At 37.2% G+C, this 16,279-nt stretch overlaps 1 protein-coding gene across 9 annotated transcripts in view; it reads right to left on the bottom strand.

Annotated features, from left to right (window-relative positions):
• Positions 1 to 16,279, bottom strand: part of PLIN2 (perilipin 2) — a 70,764-nt gene that overhangs the window by 23,669 nt on the left and 30,816 nt on the right. For 3 of the 9 annotated variants that reach the window (XM_056805320.1, XM_056805321.1, XM_056805319.1), the window contains 3 exons: positions 6,836 to 6,887; positions 6,222 to 6,417; positions 4,082 to 4,164 (listed from right to left, as the gene is read on the bottom strand). In XM_056805320.1, the coding sequence (XP_056661298.1) occupies positions 4,082 to 4,164; positions 6,222 to 6,417; positions 6,836 to 6,865 (309 nt within the window). In that variant the 5' untranslated portion in view covers positions 6,866 to 6,887. Of the gene's footprint in view, positions 1 to 4,081; positions 4,165 to 6,221; positions 6,418 to 6,835; positions 6,888 to 8,296; positions 9,059 to 16,279 lie in introns of those variants that run through there. The other 6 variants (XM_001366126.5, XM_016424272.2, XM_016424271.2 and 3 more) reach the window with 6 other exon arrangements.

The raw sequence follows: 16,279 nt of genomic DNA, 5'->3' as shown, positions 1-16,279 counted from the left end.
TAGGATTTTTATGGTCTATCTCCTGGGGATGAGCCTTTTCCCATTTAACTTGTCTCATTGTTGTAGGCATGAAGGCTTTCATCAAGCCTGGACTTGAATGAAGCTGATTGAGCTTGGGGGAGTCCAAACTTATGCCACTGCTTGAACTTTGGAGATCATGTCCTTTCCATGCCAGGAGGCAAACAAGAATACTAGATCTTCTAAATAAGTAGAGAAAGGCTCATCCCCAGGAGGTTGGCCACAAAAAGTTCAAACCATTTATAATACAGAGGAGTTTTGTTCTGCATTGGTACAAATATTCTAATAATTTAGGTTATGGAAACTCCTCAGCCAAGTGAAGTTCAAAAACAAACAAAAGAGACTAGTGCCAAACATTTCCATAATACTTTTAAAGTTTATGAATTATTTTCTGGTCAAGACCAAATTCTATAGACACCCTATGAAGGAACCCTTTCTTCCAGTGCATTCTCCAACTTACACTTTCATTACCTCAGGCAGCTGGCTAAGGCTCAATGAACTTTTTAGTGTCACACAGCTAGTATGTTGCAGAGGCTACACTTGAGTGCAAGCCTTCCTTACTCACAAACCTTAGAGGTACTATTATATATCATGTCTTCATATCACCATATAATGGAGAATTTGCCTTTGTATCTATTAAGAGTGTCAGGTCCCAGCTCATCCAAGGAGATAAGAGATATTGCCAAACAATTTGGTCAATGATACAACATTCTTGTATGACAAGTTGGGTAAAAGTACCTCTATTCAGAAGAATTGAAGTGTAGAAATCAATCACTAAGTTAGGAGACAGAGACAAAAATATAAATATAGGCCTAGATCCATTTTATCAGTTTCTATGGAACCTTGCCTTCTTTAATATACTTTGAGGAGGCCTGTATAAGATGCAGAAGTATACAAAATCCAGGACACTGGACCATGGACTCATGATGTGAAATGTCATATGCCTCCTGAGAAAGAACTGATGAAGTTGGAATTGCAGACAGACATATACTTATATTTCACTTTATTTCTTCATTTTTCTTGTTTCTTTGAGTTGTTTCAAAAAACTAATACTCATGTAAAAATCTACAGAGTGCTTGTTATCCCAGAGGAAAGGCTAAAAGTTGTTTTTTCATAACAGAAAAAAATTTAGACAAAAGTTCATTTTGTTCTATTCTATTATGATCATTTTAAAAATGCTATTAGCAAAGAGATCTTCAAGGAAAGAAAAAGTTTTGTTTAAGACATTTAGTCATTCAAAAGGTCAAGAGCAGATGAGCTTTAAAAAAAAATTCATTTAAGACACCTTCAAATCCATTAATCACCTTAAAGGCTATGGAAGAAAGCTAGTGATTTTTCCAGCTGGGAGGAGAATAATTTAACTAGCTTAGATATCTTTGACTTCAGGGTTAATTACAATAATTAGGTTGAGAAAAACAGACTGGTTAAGCTGGGCCCAAGCAGTGACTCTCCAAACAAATCTATTAGTAGTTGGATCAAGGTCAACAACTCTAAAATGAGTCCTTCTTAAATTAGAAACTTATCTGGAAACAGGTGAAATCTAATAGAAAGATTTCAACAGTTTAGTCTCAAAATAAAAACCCTAATTCGTGTTAAGTGAATTAAAGGGCCAAACTGAAAATAAGAGTAAGAAAAGTCACTAGAAACTAGATTCATGATTAATAACTTTTGCTACTAAATAGTCTTAAACTGCATAATTTAAAATTAAAAGTACGATATAGGTTCACAGGGGAAAAAACAAACCTGATCTAGACATTGCATAACACTTTATTTACAAGGATGGGGTGGGGGGGTGTTCCATGAATAATGTATTTCAAGTTTCAAATAGTCCTAGGGTCTGATGGTGACAAAGATCACTCAAACACCTAATAAGTGGAAATTGGGGGGATGCCCATCAATTTACTACTTCAAGGTAAGAAATGACAGGCAGGTTAATTAAAAAAAAAAACATGGAAAGCATAAAAAACCCCAACTACATGAAATTTTGAAGAGTGGAACAAGCAGAACCAAAATAAAATTATAATACAGTAACAGAAATAACGTTTCAAGATTAACTGTGAATGTCTACCTCCAGAAAGAATACTGATAAATAAAAACATTCATGATAGTTTTATATATACATGTATTTTTGTTGTTCAAGTTATACCTTTTCTAGTTCTGGGAGAGAAGTAAAGGGAGACACCTTGGACCTTTAATATAACAAATAAATAAGCTAAAAAAAATGTTAAAGACCTATTTAGAGTAGTATGAGATGGCTGGACAGTTATTTGGAGTCACATTGTAGCAACTCTTGAATGCCAAAAATAAAAGTTTTTTTAGTTATTTTGCCCAGAAGTTGAACAGATGAAGAATAAGATAATATTGATAAATTAGAAAAAAATACTTTAGAACAAAAATGTTGAGGAGGATTTCAAAAGGGGAATAGATTATAGGTAGGAATATTTGGTTAGGAGGCTATACAGAAGTCTAGAGATGGCAGTCTTTGCAAGGAGACCACTTTGAGAATGAATACAAAAATATTGCAGAGAATTGAGGAGATCAGCAACTAATATACAAAATGAGGGAGAACTGAGATAAGGCATGTAATACAGAGATAATAACTGAAGATTAAAAATCTGAGCAAATGAGAAAAGGATGTTGCTATCAACAGAAAAAGCTGGGGAAGAAAAGCCAATTCCATTTTGCACTTTCCTAGAAATTCAAGACTGATAGTTTTTTTTGAACAGGCAGTCAACACTATGAACATACAGACACATAGAATTTGGAGACATCTGTATAGAGGTGATAACTAAAGTCATGGAATAGATGAGACCACTTGAGGGAGAATACAGAGTAAAGAAAAAGTCAAGGGGCAACCCATAGAACCCACATTTGTGGATTTAGAAATAAATGAGACAGGGACAGCTGGGTGGCTCAGTGGATTGAGAGTCAGACTCAGAGATGGGAGGTCCTGGGTTCAAATCTGACCTCAGACACTTCCCAGCTGTGTGACCATGGGCAAGTCACTTAATCCCTATTGCTTAGCCCTTATCACTCTTCTGCCTTGGAACCAATATACAGGATTGATTCTAAGATGGAAGGTAAGGGTTTAAAATAAAAGAGATGAGACACTAGCAAGGTAGACAGAAGGAATTCATTTAAGAATGTCATGGGAAAAGACTAAGAGGGCAGTCCTAAATGTCTTACCATTGAGATCAAGGAAGATGAAAAAGGAAAAAAGATCTAACTCCAAAATCATTGAACTAAATGCTAGTAAGAGACTTTATAAAGGCTGGATTAATACAATGGTAGGCTTCTAGAAACTATATTCCAAGGGCTAAAAGATAAGTGATGTTGAGAAAACAGAGGTAGTAAGTACAGGCACCTCCATCTTACAGAGAGTGTTTTTTTATTTTCTATCATCTTTCCTGGGAGTTTACTTTTTCACAGAACTGTACTGGTCCTTTCTAATACATCACTTTTAAACTATGAAAAAGTAGGAAGCCAAAGAGCTATGCCAGTAGATCCAAAATAATAAAAGAGCATTTAGTGAGAACTTGAGCAATCTGTGCAGAGAAAGCACAAATGTCCCCATCACAAATTTTGTGACCTCTCCTCCTCCTATTCTCAGGCTTCTCATTTACCGCTGAATTCTATATTCTAGGAAGTGACCTTCATGTGAAGATGATAACATTATACTTCATTTGGCAACTAACTCAGGAAGGGAAGCCTTATGTTCTGGCATGCTGTGGAAACTTCTGAGAAATGGCCTATAATCTAACTATGTGCGTTTGAGCTTTTTTTTTTTTACCCTGAAATCCTATCCCATTCTATTGTTAATGCTCAAAGTTATTAGGACAATACACTTTCAGACTTGGAACACTGTGTAAATATGTATACTTATAAAGGGGAAGCTTTTACTTTTGTATTGTGAGTGAGAAGATAAGTCTCAAGATATAAGAGTTCTGGCCGTCTGAGGAAGAACAAATCTCTTCTTCTGCCTCTCTCCATCCCAGCAATCCTAAAAAAAAGACTTGACAAATAGGATGTAGAAACACCATCCCCTTGTCCTAGAGGAGCTCACCTTATCTGTTGGTTGATTCAAAATGGGCAGTCTTTCTTCAATTCTATCCAATCCTAGACAAGCATAGTTGTTCGCAACAGCAACTAGATTGAAGTTAGTAAAGAGTGTTAAGATGCAAACTTAGATGAGAAGGGGAAACCAATTAAGTCACCTTTGAACTTTCATCCAAAAACTTGCTAGAATTTATTTTTATAATTTTTTGCCCATTTACCATCCCCCAACAAACACCCAAGTTTACAAAAGGGTTGTATCTATCTGCCAGGAAATAAGGATGGTTTAGTTACCAAGAGAAAAGGAAAAAGTAGATAGGTAGATTATACTAAAGTTTGGGGGTATTTTTAGAGCCTTGCCTTCTGTCTTAGAATCAATACTGTGTATTCTTCCAAGACAGAAGAATAGTAAAGGCTAGGCAATAGAGGTTAACTGACTTGCCCAGAGTCACACAGTTAGGAAGTGTCTGAGACCAGATTTGAACACAGGACTTCTGGATTCTAGACCTGGTTTTCAATCCACTTGGCTGCCCCCACTAAAGTTTAACATTAGGCTTCATTAAATATCTTGCCTTACAAGATCAACTATACCACAAATGTTTATCATAAAGTTAAACCAGGGTTTGGGTAAAGTGTCTTGTTCAAGGAATCTTATACTTAGTCTCAAATCCATTTTCATAAGCCCATTTTATACTGTATTTGTACCAGCCTTAACACCAATTATTAGTTTAACAAATTTAAAAATGTGTCTATTAAGTACTATTGGTCAGGCAACGTATTAAGTTCTTGAGATTCAAAAAACAAAAACAAATAAACACCCACAGAAACAAAAACAAATCTAGGTTCCCTGCCCTCCAAGAGCTTCTATTTTAATGGAGGAAATGTGAAACATAACTCACAAACACACACGTGTATATCACACACATACATGTATGTATATATAAACACACATACACAGTTCAGATGCACACATAATATTGTCTTAAGTTATTCATGTAGAGTGCCTTTACTGGAAGTTTTGCTTTCTATAGTTTCAATTATTCTGTCAACCAGGAAGCCATGAAGGACTTCCTGAAGCAGCCTCAACAGCAGTCTATCCCCTTTAAAAGGGGTCTCTTCTGCCTTCCCTTTCACTTTTTTTAAAGGTGGTTTGTTTTTTTTAACCCTAGTGGGGTGGGTGGAAGGGTCACTGAGCACCAAGGAGACAGTTTGGAGCTGGGAGAGAGAAGAGCACATATGGAGGCAGCAAGTGTTCACTTATATCTAAGCTTTTAGCCATCTATGATATGTCTTAAAACCTAGATATCCCCCTTTTATATAGGGCCCTACTGTATATATGTGTGTTATAAAACATATAATGCAGAAAATACAGAATAGATAGAAGGGACCTTTCAGGGGACAGAACAAGAAAGGTGGTACTGGAGCTGACTCTCAAAGAAAGCCAAGGATTCTAAGAGTTGAGGTTGGGAGAGAGAACTTCCCAAGCATGGGAAACAACCAGTGTTAAGGCATGACAAGAGTGGTATGTGTATGTATGTTGGGGGAAGGGGGAGAAAGGCCAACAAAAAATGTATGAGTATATTGTGAATTCATGGAAGGGTGTATAAAAGTAAGCTTTAAGTAGTTGGGGGGGGGGCACAAATTAAATGGTTAGAATAGCCAAAAAGAAGAAAATTAGTAATAAAAACAAAAAAATAAACAAAACCTTCAAGGGTATATATACACATATCTTTACCATCTCTCCCCTCCCCAAACATATCATATTTTTCAGTGCTTGAAAGTTTTTAAAGCATTTTCTTCTCAACTACCCCATAGAGGTAGGTGTTATTAGTATTAACCCTAAAAAATAGTTAAAACAACTAAAGAATTGCCATTCAGCTAGTATATATCAAAGCCTTTATTTAACCTGGATCTCCTACTTAAGTTCAAAGCTCTTTCCAGGAGAACATGTTTCTTCAAGTCAATGTAGTATTTTATGTGAGGGCTGAGAATAAGAATAATTTAGGAATATAAAAGCAACTTTGGCTATCTATAATATATTCAGATCCTTCAGGTTAATTGGTATTGTCCAAGTTGAATTTAGTATAATTCTTTCCCCCTTCCCTCCTTAGATCACTGACATCAATAGTCTTAAGTATACAAAGACTTACTTTGAGGTTCTAATTTCTGGATGATAGGCAAAGCACTGGTCACTGCCACAGCAGTGATAGTCTTCATTCCCTTCTCTGCTATCTCACACACTGATTTGAGATACGGATGATGATCTTTTGTGCTGATGTAAACAGATGACACCAAGTCATAAGTAGAACTCACCAAGGGAAGGCTGGCTACTCTAGTTACCACATTCTGTTCAATAAAAAAAAAAAGGTAAGTTTTCCTAGAGGAAAAAAATGTTAAGAGGGGGAAAAGAAGAAGGGGGTAGAAACCCTAGTGAAAAATATACTTGTTGCACAGTACTATAAGAACAAATAACTATGAAAGGCTTTGGGAACACACTGATCAACACAATGACCAACCATAATTTCACAGGATTTGTGATGAAATAATTGTTATCCACTTTCTCATTCAGAGCTGGTGAACTTAGTGCAGATTAAGATTTTTTTTTTTTGGAGGCATGGCCAATGGGAGAATGTTTTGTTTGAGTATAATACATACATATTTGTAACAGAGGTTTTGATTTTCTTGCTTTCTCTATTTGGGGGTAAGAGGAAGAAATGGGAAGGGAATGCAAATCTGATTATAGAATTGAATTTTTTAGAAATACCTGTTGTTGATCAATTACAACAGAAGCCATTTTAGTTTCTTATCTTCAGAACCTGCAAACAAGAAACACTAGTTTTAGAACACTTAGGTCTCTGCTCAAGCTGCAATAGAAATTATTTTAGTGTCATCTTTAGAACTTGCAAAAACAAGAAGTACTCATTTTAGAACTCTAGGTCTCTTCTCAAGATTAAGCTCAGATGTAACCTTCACTACTTAAATACTCTACCCATTTTTTTTAAACCCTTACCTTCCGTCTTAGAAACAATATTGAGTATTGGTTCTTAAGGCAGAAGAATGGTTAAGGGCTAGGCAATGGGGGTTAAGTGACTTGCCCAGAAGTGTCTGAGGTTATATTTGAACCCAAGACCTCCCATCTCTGGGCCTGACTCTCAAGCTGAGCCACCCAGCTGCACCCTCTACCCATTTTTAAAAACAAGTGATACTAAGTTTACTATCCTCAATCTGTATTATTTTCCCCATGTTTATTCACATTCTCTAGAAATGTATAACAAAATATTATACCATTTCATTAGCATGCCTTCCCTTCTCCAATATCTAAGCATATAAATTACTTATACAGTGAAAAAAATTAATAGTAAAAAACTGAACTAAATATGTCTTCTTTCTGTAAAGGACGGATGCTCAGAATGGCTTGTATCCCAGTACCCAGAACACCTCTACCTCTCTTACTTGGAGTTTAATGAAGGGTTCAATTCGTAGGATACAGAATCTTAAGATCTAGTTAAACTAACTTTCTAGGAAAAAGCTTGTGAGTAATAAGGAGTGGTCAAAGTACCTATTTAGGGTAATTTAAGTTATATCTATGAGAGAATTCAGAAAAGTTTTTGTTCCAACATTCACTTAGACTGAGAAAAGGAGGAATATCAATTGCTAGAGATGGCCACTCCCAAGCCCTCAGGAAAAAATGAAAAAGACAGGCAATTTTACTAAAGCACTTTGCAAAACCAAATACCCTTAAGACAGAAAGCAGAAATTCAGGTAGCAAGGACAGCCAAGAGCAACCCTAGTTTCCCAACACTGGTCACTGAAATCCTTTTAAAGGCAGCCAAGAGCGGGAAAAACCAGTTTGTCTTGTCCTGTCCCCACTTAAGATCCCAAACTACAAAAAAGGAGGGGTCTCAATTTCCTAGATTTTGCATTTTTTCCTCCATTACAGAAATGTGGGTGCTTTCCCAAAATAAATTGTATCTAGCTACTTTATATTTGTATTTATGACATGTGCTCACACATATATGCACACACACACACATATATATACAAAGGTTCAATAAAGGGTGTATATGTGTTTATAAATGTATACAGGATCATTGATATGTCTACATATAAGACGGATCAACGTAGCGTATATATTAAATGTGCCTATATATTGAAATATAATATAGATATCATCAATAAACACCTTTCATGTATTACAGACACATATTTAATATGTAATCCTTACCCCCTTTAGTATGTAACTCATTGCCAGTAAAGATTGCTTCTTCCTTTATACTGGTATCCTCAGCTCCAAGTACAATGCTGGGCACATAGTAGGTACTGAACACTTGTTGAATGATAGCCACTTAAACTAGATTTGCAAAAGTGGCAAAACCTATCAACCCAATCACTCCGGAATCCAACACCTCCGACACACGTTTCCAGCCCCGAAGTCGCCGCCACCGCCACCACCGCCACCGCCACCACCACCACCACCACCAAACGGGAGATATACAGCAACCTTCCCGGGGTATCGAGAACTTAACCCACTCTCACTGTTTCCGAGAAATCCTACCCCAACCTCCCGCCCCTTAACCCCGGCTCCCCAATCCGTCACTTTCACGAACTGGCTCCGGGCAGCCCCGCGTGACTTTGAATGCAGCGACTGGAACCTCCAGTTCCCAAAGGCGCCGCGGAGACGGACAGGCTAACTGTCCTTGAACCTGACGCCGGCCACTAGACCAGGACGCTCTACCCAGCACTCACCTACAGTTAGGAAGGGGCAGCGGACGGGTTGCACCTGGCAAAGCGGGAGTCACGGGCACCTTAGTGTCACAGACAACGTGACGCGCTCCTTAAAAGTAGACTGTGACCCTCAGTCCGGGCTAAATATAAGTACAGAAATCCCACCCACGCTGGCGTCTTCCACGCCCCTCCCCCGCTGCATTCGCGAGACTTCCCCGGGGCCGCCTCCCCAGTACGTGATGCCCAAGGCTGGACGCTTACGTCACTGGACAAAGTCTCGGACACTCCTTCCCAGTCTTCGTTATTCTTTCCTGTGTCCCAGTTTGAGGCGGTTACTGCAGTCTGGCGAGGAGACCCTTATTAGTTAGTGCTTACTACTGAAGGAATCCTAATTACTAAAGCAGTAAAAGAAGCGCCGTAAAGAATGGAAGCATGAGTTAGACAAGTCACATCAAACCTCTCTGGGTCTCAGTTTTCTCATTTGTAAAACAAGTGAGTTGGACAAGTTGACCTCAAACGGAGACCAGTGATCGTTTTTTGAAACAATAATTCAAATGATGGATTCCTGTTGTTTTTCAAAAGGTAGATAAGAGTTAATTACAAACAGCATTAATATGATAGTGAAAATAGAGAGCCCCTTATTTAGATTAGATTTTTAGAAATGAAAACAAAAGATGTTCCCTTCCTCCTGTTGGTAAATGAAGTACTGATTTGGCAGCTCTGAAATTTAATAGATTTCCAAGACATTATTGATACTGAATCACATTAAGCATATAGGTGTATAAAGAACTCCAACCCCAAAATATCTATTTAGATACCATCTGGTTTATCCTTTAACTCTGGCTGACAAATGTTTGTTAAATTGAATCAGGCAAACTCTACACTGAAATTACCCCCCAGAATGAAAGTGATATACTTAATTCAATTTAACAAAATTCAAGTTTCATCTGAAAAAAAAAATGAAAGCTTTAAAATTTAGCTAGTCAAGACACTACAGCATACCCTGGGCATCCAAAACTGAAAAACAATAAAGTTCTTGCCACCAAGAAACTTACTGTTAATGTCACAGTGCAGTAATAAGTATGAAATAACAGAACATGATGATGAGAGAAACAAAGTGCCAAGAAAATCTGAGGAGGGGAAAATTACTTTAGCTGGAAAACAGGAAAAGGATTAATTTTAAAAACAGAAGTTGACACCTAAGCTCACCCTTGAAAGAAGAGGATTTCAATAGACACAAAGTGGATATTTGTTTTGAGCACAGAGAAAGATCTGTGAATATAGAGAAAGGAGAATGCATGATGTGTGAGAGAACAGTTTGGCTAGAATATAAAATGGTTGGAGAGAATTACTGGAGTATTTTTTTTAAATGCAAGTTTTTATCCTCTTTTGGTAATGTTTATCCTCTCAGGAAGCTTGTAGTTGGAAGAGAAAAGTAGTTTTAATGAGCATTAGATGGTGGAAAGGGTGTGAGAGATATATTAGAGTCAGAGATTTTTTGTTTGCTTTTGTTTTTTAACATTGAGTAATAGAGGAAGACAAAATTGTGAGAATGGAGACTGAGTTCATTGGGAATTTGAGTTCAGATCCAAGGAAAAGTTGACAAGTACGTTTGAAAATGCTTCATTATTAATGAATAACTATTGGTTTCTAAACTCCTTTTTTTTTTTGCCTTTCAGCAATTAATGCTTGCCCTTTCACCTACAAAATACTTCTCTCTTTTCATTTGTAAGATCTGAATTATTTCCTCTCTGTATGAGTCATGTTCTCTAAAAAACACTACAAAACACACTAGAAAAATAAAATATCTAGTTGCTAGACTTCAGGATGAAACCCTTTTAATTCAGTTTATTTCCATAAATCTGATTTTATATTTTTAAAAATTTATCTCATTATCTGTTCCTTCCTAAGTGTGAATAACTCCCTGAACTTACAAAATCAAGGCCTTTCCACAACATGAGTTGCTGTGCTTTACCAAAATAGACTTTGGTAGCCAACTTTCTGGTGTTGAACTTCTCTTACCCATGAAGCTAGACTTCAGATAAACCATCTGTTATAGACCAGGAAGATATTCTAGAGTTTGTGCTTCTTTATAGCCTTTAAGAACCCAAGAGTTCCTTTCATTTCACCATGAGATTTCAAAAGGAATTTAAATAAGGTGATCCTTATTAACACAATGTTTATATTTATAGAAAATTGGACACCTCAACTTTATTTTCCTTTTATGTGTTGTGATAAGAAAGCTAACCCGTTTGGAGGTATAAACCATAAGCTTGCTGCTAATAGGATACTTCTGGTTATTTTGTATGTGAGAATGAATTTTCCAGGGAACCCATGATGGAAAGGTACCACAAATTTATATTATATGATTCTGAAGTTTGGAGCTGAAAGAGACATTAGAGTTCATCTGGTACAGTTTACTGGATATGTACTGTACATTTAACTGATGAAGAAACTCAAACCCACAGAAGTAAAGTGATGTCCTTAGTCACATAAAAAAGGAAAGCTAGGATATGAATCTAGATCCTCTCATGCTATAGCTAGCACTCTTTCCATTTCAACAAACTTCTTCCTTTTGTGTTTGCTTCTTTACACTTTAGTCTTGGAGGATTTTTTCCCTCCAGTCACGTATTAATATTGTTTCTAGGGGCCATAAGGCAAATAGTAGGACAACCAAATTAACAGTGGTGGATTTGAGTTGAATGGAATTCTACTTCAGAGGAAAGGACAAGGTAATTCATTCATATAGTGCTTTAAAGTTTCACAAAGCAATTTCCTTATAATGGCTCTGTGAGATAAGCACATGACTTTATGACAAAAGGAGAAAGTAGGATTGAAAATTAGTTTTTCACCTCCAAATTCAGTACTCTTTTTAGTGTACCAAGCCTTTCCTAAGCAGCACAACATTCCAGAGTCCTGTTCTACCCTTCTCCTTTGATAACTAAAGTCCCTTTGGTGAAACAGTGATGGTTCATAAAGCAATATTCCTGCAATATAAGTACCAATGCAATTTTCTTTGCATAAGTTATTATCACAGCATAATGGTGATATACAGAAAAAGCCTTGAAATGAAATTTGGTCTTTGAGGAAATAAGGGACAGAATAGAGTACAATTGTTCTCTGTATTTTATACCTGTTTGCTGATTCTTTATTGCTTCTATAACCTTTTTTAGCTTTACTACTGGTTTCTGCTCTCCCCTAGGTGAGTCCTTCTTCCTCTATGTAACCACTAAATCAATAAATTTTAATAAGTCGCTTAATATTCTGTTACTCAGTTTTCACATCTATAAAATGATTGCTTTTATCATTTGTTTATCCCTTATATAACTGAAATAATTTGTCCCAAGCAAACACTTGGTTCTATGACATTGTGAGAATTTATTTTCCATATACTACATTTATCCCAACATAAGGATCTTGGATTAGGGAGAATTTTTGCATTTTCAGGTTCTGGGTCAAAGACTCTTTTTTTATATTTTCTTTGTTCCTAAGGATTCCAGTAAATGTCTTTCTTTTATAAAAATTTGGTGAGAGAAGTGAAATAAAGATTCTTTTGCTGACTACATGATCTATGGGTACAGAGAAGGGTGAGATTCTGATGGACTACCTCCCAGTTAGCCATTTAGAGATTTTTTTAGAATGTTCAAGATGAATTATGAGCTCCTAAAACACTGTTTATAGATTTGTTTGACAGAGTTTTAGGATCTTTGGTCATTTGAGGGGGCAAGTGATGTATCACTTTATGGTCATAATGCTAGCCTAATCAATAAATTGATATTCTTACCCAAAACCAGACTCTTGAAATAATTTACTTGTAACATCTATATGACTCCTAAATCAGGATTATGACAGTTGTGTTTTCCACACTGTTCCAAAACAAACAGCCTTTCCCACTTCCTAGACTTCCATATTAATTGGTTAAGTTATACATGTGAGAACGAGAACATTTTTAGACTTCAGTGAATTCATGATCACACACTCAAAAATGTCAACTGCAGTGAGATTTATAGCCTCATTTTAATCTATTCTCTTTCATAAATTCTCCATGCCAGTCAAACTGGACTACCTGAACTTGTCCTTTACCTTCTCACTTCCACAGAATGTTCAGGTTTTCCTCTATGCCTAGAACACACTCCTTCCTCATCCCCATCTGTTGAAATCTTTTTTTTTCAATTTTTCCCAACCTCTTATGAAGACTTTATCCCCTTCTCCCTTTCCCAAGTGAAAATACTTTGTCTGAATCTCTCTTTTACTTTTATTCTATTTTATAGCATAATTATTTATGCACATTTAAGAGTAAGTGAGTATTGGCCAGACCTATACTCTCCAGGTCTTCAAAACCAAAGCTTTACCAAAAGATAGTCACTTAATAAACCTTTGTTGAATCTAATCTCACCTTGGTGATGGTGGCTTGGAGGCATTTGGCAAAAGAGAAGGCTATCTTCCCCCATACTCTTGCCCCTTCCAGAGTGTGGGCAGAGCCACACTTTCAAAATACTTCCCTTCTGGCATCCCAATTGGCAGGACTGTCATTTAATCAAGTACCCATAGCCAACCTTTGGGGGATGGGACTCTTTCCTTGAACTAGAGAACAATGGGGAGAAGAGTTGCCCAAGGTTGCTGCCCTTAAGGGAAAGGAGTCAGGTTTTCTACTTTCTAATTGTCCTCCCCCCAAGAACATAGTTGGCTCAGGCTGTGCCAAAGTTTCTATTTGATCTGAATTCATTTAATCTTTTCTCTACTTTGAGGGACTATAATAATAACATGTATCAATAAAACTCTCTTTGGTTCATCCAGAACTCCCAGCTGGTGATAAATCTCAAAGATCTGAAAAAGAATCTCCCTCATTTCTGTCTCAGGGTGATCAGTCTCCTACTGAGGCCTTTTTAAATCTTCCCAAGGATACTTGGATTCTGAGAACACCGAGCCAATACAGAAAACAAACTAACTTTTTTTTTAAAATAAGGAACAGAATGTAGCAGTTTCTCCAGTCATTTTTTAGTAAACAGGCAACTTTCTGCAATGGTTTTCTGTTCAGCTATAGTCTTTTCCCTTTTTATCTTGCCATTCTTTCCTCCCTAAATTCATAGTCACAGCAGCAGCTTCAGTAGCAGAGATAGCCATTCTTCCCTCCTCTTCTCTTGGTTGTGCCTCAGATAACCACTTTCCTGCCTCATCCTCAGATGACCTCCCCTCCCATCCCACTATTCCCTACTCCTACTGAGGCTGCCTGCATTCAAAGGTGGAAGCAAGGATTCTTAGCAAGCCCTCTTGCTTCCTCACACCATTTTGGTTGTGATCTCTCTTATTGCTTGCAACAGCATATGTTTGCCAGACCTTTGAAAAACACCTCTTAGGGGTTTACTCACTTCTTATCTTTCAGTTCCTCCTCATTGCATGAGAACACTTGAGGATTTCTGTCTCAAGCAGCAAGCATCCATCCCAGCTTCATTGTACTTTCTTAGGTAAGAGGGTGATACATTCATATAAAAAGGTAACTGATAAAACAAGGAAGCATCTAATTGAATGCCAAATTAGTATAAACAATCGAGCAATTATTAAGTTCCTACCACTCATTAGGTACTGCAAAAGTGCTGAGGAAGAAGTACAAAACAATGAAACAGTCCATACTTCCAAGAAGCTTACCTTATTTGAGAAGAAATAACAAGTACACATAGAATAAATACAAACTAGATATAATTTTCAGTTCAATTAACATTTATTAAGTACCTACTATGTTTCAGGCACTGTGCTAACATAACAGGTCCTGGAGGTACAAAAAAGAGGCAAAGGACAATTCTACCCACAAGGAGCTTACAATCTAATGGGAGACTTAACAGCCAAACAAATATATACAAAATAAGGCAAGAAAGGAATAAATAGAAAATAATTAAAAGAGAAAGCACTGGAATTAAAAGCAATTTGGGAAGGGTTCCCATCAAAGTTGGGATTTTAGTTAAAGGAAGCCATGGAGGTCAGTAGTTTGCAAGGCAAAGGGAAAGCATTTCAGATAAATTGAAAGAGGAGGCATTAGCAATTGGAAGGAATCAGGAAAAGTTTCCTGTAGACCAGGGGTCCCCAAACTTTTTACACAGGGGGCCAGTTCACTCTCCCTCAAACCATTGGAGGGCTGGACTATAAAAAACTATGAACAAATCTGTATACTGCTGTTGTCTGGGATAGTGGAGGCTGCAGCACTGGCTGGAATGGGCCTGTCACACCTTGCACAGATCCATCACAGCTGCCACCCACCACCATACCAGGCAGCAGTATACACATTGAAGAATCCCCTCCCCCAGACCACCACTCACCATGCTGACGTCTTTCATTGTGCAGCCACATAATCCTTTGCATGGTGCCTCATTCTCATTCAGTTACTCTCAGAACAAGACGCCACATGAAAAGGATTATGTCACCGGAAGTAGTACTGTACATGAGTGATGCCACGCTTTGGGGCACCACCACATACAGTGCTCCTCTCACTGATCACCAATGAAAGAGGTGCCGCTTCTGGAAGTGGGGTGGGGGCTGGATAAATGGTCTTGGGGGGGCACATGTGCCCCACTGGCCATAGTTTGGGGACCCTCGCTGTAGAAGGTGCATCTTGAGCAGTATCTTGAAGGAAGTAAAGAATTATGAGGTGGAACAGATAAAGATATGCATTGCAGTCATGAGGGAATTGCAAATAAGACATGGAGACTAGAGATGGGTTATTGTGTGTGAGTAACAGAGAACAGTTCGGTAGAACCATAGAGTGCAAAAATGGGAGTAATGTATAATGAGGCTGGAAAATAAGAGGGGGAGGTTAAGAAGGCCTTTAAGATTCAAAGGCACTCAACAAATGCTTGTTAACTTGAAAAGAAGTAAAACAACTTTCAAGTTCCACAATTATAATTCTATATAAATTTCATTCAGTCAAAGAAATAATTCAATTTTTTTCACATTGATTTGAGGGTTCAAATTTGAAGATGGATTATCCATTTCTTTGGAACTATTAGTCCAAGATGATTTCTTATCATGAGTCATGAGTCAGAAGACCAGATGATTGTCTCTACCTATTCCCAGACTATATGTAAACTTATGTGTTCCATAACTTACTGACACCTAAATGATCCAAGTAGGTCACAATTATCCCCTGACCTTCTGCTTCTGCTGAGAAGGCATGACTTTATGAAGGCCAATAGCAAAGTAAGTTTATTCTCATTTGAACATTTCTGGGCTCTATGGATCTGAAGGTTTTATAGGAGTTTTCAACATGCTCTCTGAAAATATTTTAATAATAATAAATAATAATAAACCTTTCCTTGGGGTCAATTGGACATTTTCAGAAATAGAATTACTCAAAGAATAAAGACTAAAAAGTTTGATGGTGACTTAAATTTATTTTTGTATTTAACTATTAAAATGAGTTAATTGAGCCACACACCCCAAATAATTAAACAAAGTGATTCTCACTTCAAATGACCTAGAAAACGTTCTTTAA

This window comes from Monodelphis domestica, chromosome 7, assembly GCF_027887165.1.
Source record: "Monodelphis domestica isolate mMonDom1 chromosome 7, mMonDom1.pri, whole genome shotgun sequence".
Lineage (NCBI taxonomy): Eukaryota > Metazoa > Chordata > Mammalia > Didelphimorphia > Didelphidae > Monodelphis > Monodelphis domestica.
This window is presented reverse-complemented; position numbering and strand designations above follow the sequence as displayed.